The sequence below is a fragment of the Rhagoletis pomonella genome, unplaced genomic scaffold (assembly GCF_013731165.1).
Source record: "Rhagoletis pomonella isolate Grant_MI unplaced genomic scaffold, Rhpom_1.0 Rhpom_scaffold_09662, whole genome shotgun sequence".
Lineage (NCBI taxonomy): Eukaryota > Metazoa > Arthropoda > Insecta > Diptera > Tephritidae > Rhagoletis > Rhagoletis pomonella.
In genome coordinates this window covers 2,876-6,084 of record NW_023468192.1, presented here as the reverse complement: position 1 = coordinate 6,084, position 3,209 = coordinate 2,876, and the positions used below count along the sequence as shown (strand labels likewise).

General features: G+C 39.2%; 1 protein-coding gene across 1 annotated transcript; it reads left to right on the top strand.

Annotated features, from left to right (window-relative positions):
• The first annotated feature begins 1,300 nt into the window (after window positions 1-1,300).
• On the top strand, window positions 1,301-2,802 carry LOC118756294. The gene is made up of 2 exons (XM_036491065.1): window positions 1,301-1,672; window positions 1,707-2,802. Exons 1-2 carry the CDS (start codon window positions 1,365-1,367, stop codon window positions 1,708-1,710), a joined length of 312 nt encoding a protein of 103 aa, XP_036346958.1. The 5' UTR covers window positions 1,301-1,364; the 3' UTR covers window positions 1,711-2,802.
• Window positions 2,803-3,209: the final 407 nt, after the last annotated feature.

Genomic DNA, 3,209 nt, shown 5'->3' with positions numbered 1-3,209 from the left:
CGGCACATCCGAAAACTGCGCTCTAAACCATCTTTGCCCGATGAACATGGTCCTCCGTCGCCGTGAGCACAAATTATAAGATTCCCGGAGATATCAGCCAGATCAAAACGCTAATCAGCTACATCAAGATCAGCCGAGAATCAATCCACCAGCACTATTAGATAGCATTTCGGCTAAAAATTCCACAATCCAGCATAGCAGCTAGCCAAGGAGTTCATACGTGGTCACCACACAGCAAAATTGAATTTGTATCAGCTACAACAAAACAACATAAAGCACATTAAAAAGGTACGTGGTTGTTTTGAAATATCACTGCACTTGTTTTTTTTGGTGTGAATTATTAAATTTAAAATATATACTAAAAGAATAGTGTCCGCGAGTGATCTTGTGAAAAAAAAAAAAAAAAAGTTACAGTCCACTAAAAGTTCTGTCTGTCCGCAAGCAGGCAAAGTAACCTCAATTAGTAAAAGCGCGCGAAAATTCATTTTGCATTTTAAGTTTCTGCAAGATAGAATAATATTCCCAATCGAATTAAAATCACATTTTTCAATTTGGAGTTTTAAATTAATTCACGGGAATTTACACATTTTCAGTTTTTTCTGAGTTCCGGATAAGTGGCACAAGTGTATTAACATACATACATACACATATCAAATTCGCATGGTAGCAGAGGCTTAACCTCAAAAAGTGCCATTTTCATCTTTTCGCCTTTTTCACAAAATCACTCACTAAGCATTAATTTAATATTGATTTTATTAAAAAACGATTTTGTATCCTAAAAACATACGTGTTATAAAAGACTATACACATACCGGGTGGCGACCAATACTTAAAGCAACCACAAGAGACATATGTACATACACACGCACATATATTATTAAATAAAACGATTGTGCATACATATATGTACATATATACATACATAGATATTGAGTACCATAAATTTTGGGATTTTTACGAAGTTGTGGAGCTTAGGAGGCAAAATTTGTGATTTTTACAAATTGGGTGGCTTTTGGGCAATAATTTCAACTGTGTCATTCACTATAGTGGGTGTTTTCTTTGAGTTGCTTATTCTGAGGAAGAATCTTGAGAGATCTTATTAGGTTGTGGTTAAAACTTTAAAAATGGAAACATACATTCGCTTAGCTGACTCGGTTATTGAATTCGATATCGAATTTCTTGGCACACCCACAAGTGAACACACCAAGCATTCGCTGAAAATTCAGCAAGAGGAGCTAAAGGTGATGTGGGAGAAAGCCAAAGCACTTTTTGATGACTTGTTGGCTACGGAATCAATTGGTGCTAAAGATCTAAGTTCGATACGTAAGAAAGGAAAAACGTGCTATGCAGCTTTTGTGCGATGTATGTCCAAAATAAACGATTTGTCGGAAAAATTTGAAAAATCCGAAAAGGAAGATGAGGACATGTCAGCCACACAGCATAATTTACACCTACCGCCTTGTGATATCGACGCATTCAAGGGCGATTATTTGTCATGGCCAACATTTCGTGACATGTTCACGGCTATATATATATTGAACAAGCGGCTGACACCCATTCAAAAGCTTTACTATCTTAGTCAGAAAACGCAGGGTGAAGCCAAAGAAATTGTTAAGAAATGCGACCTGACAAATGATGGGTTTAATATAGCCTGGAAGAATTTGTGCGATAGGTATGAGAATAAAAGGATCCTAGTTAACACCCAGTTGAAGATCCTCTTCAATCTACAGGCGGTGGAAACTGAATGCGGGAGTGCAATTAAAAGATTGCAAAGGGATATAAACAATTGCATATCTTCCCTGGAGAGTCATAAAATTGACATTTCAACTTGGGATCCAATAATTACATACCTTTGCTCCACAAAATTACCAGAAGAGACTCTTTCGCTGTGGGAGCAATCAGTGCAAAATAAAACAGATATTTCCAAGTGGGCTGACATGGACCAATTCTTGTCAAGCAGATTCCAAACTTTGGAATCGGTCTCGGGGTTGAGAGGAATCAAGGTTTCAAAAATTTCAAAAGGGTTAAGTCATAAGCATTCCTCTGAACCGCCACAAAAGAAACTTGGCACTTTTCAAACTAGTGTAAGCAAATTTACTTGCAAAATGTGTCAAAGCAATGATCACAGACTGCATATGTGCCAAAAATTCTTAAATATGTCGATATCTGATAGGATCGCTTTTATTAAAACCAACAATAGTTGTTTTAACTGCCTGTCCTTTGGGCATACGGTGTCGAAATGCACAAGTTCCTACAACTGTGCCAATTGCCATTCTCGACATCACACCCTACTTCATATACAGGCGGCTCCTGGTAAAACAACGACAAAGGAGAATACAGCCAATCCAGTTAACAATGGTGCATCGACATCCAGGCAGGCACAATTACGAAACCAATCTTCAAAGGGAAAAGGTAAAGCAGTCAGACATGTGCAAACACATCACGCGAATTCAAGCAAAGGCGTTTTACTTGGGACAGCTCGAGTAAATATTCATTTTAATGGTACTAACTTTGCGGCAAGAGCGTTAATTGACTCTGGCTCTGAGTGTTCCTTCATCACGGAGAGGCTCAGACGCAGAATCAACTTGCCGACCAAGAAGATGTTAGCACAGGTTTCGGGCATCAATAATTCTGTTTCAGCGCAGGTGAAAGAAGCGTGTTCGATTCAATTGCGGTCACCAATTGACCCACTTATTTCTATTGATGCCCTTGTGTTAGTTCTACCAAATCTGACAGGGAATTTGCCTACTTGTGATGTTAGCGCACTCACACAACAAGTTTTTCCTGATCTGGTTTTGGCAGATAAAAGGTTTTTTTGTGAATGAACAAGTCGATCTGGTTCTTGGAGGAGACATATATCCTCAAATAATATTTGATAGACAGTTATGCTCATTCTGGGAACTGGAGGATTTGCCGAGAAACAGAGCACCAACAACCGAAGAAACACAGTGTGAGGAGCTCTACAAGCGTACAACCAAACGGAACCCAGACGGAAGGTATATCGTTTCGCTTCCATTCAAAGCGGAGTTCCCGGCTGATACCAAATTGGGGCCATCACTGAGAATAGCGTGCTCGCAATTCTACAAAAACGAGACACGTCTCAGGAAAAATCCAGATTTGCATGCGGAATACAACAGGGTCATACTAGAGTACGAGACAATGGGGCATATGTCGAAAATCAATGCACTTCAGTCGGCCGATGCAATCGA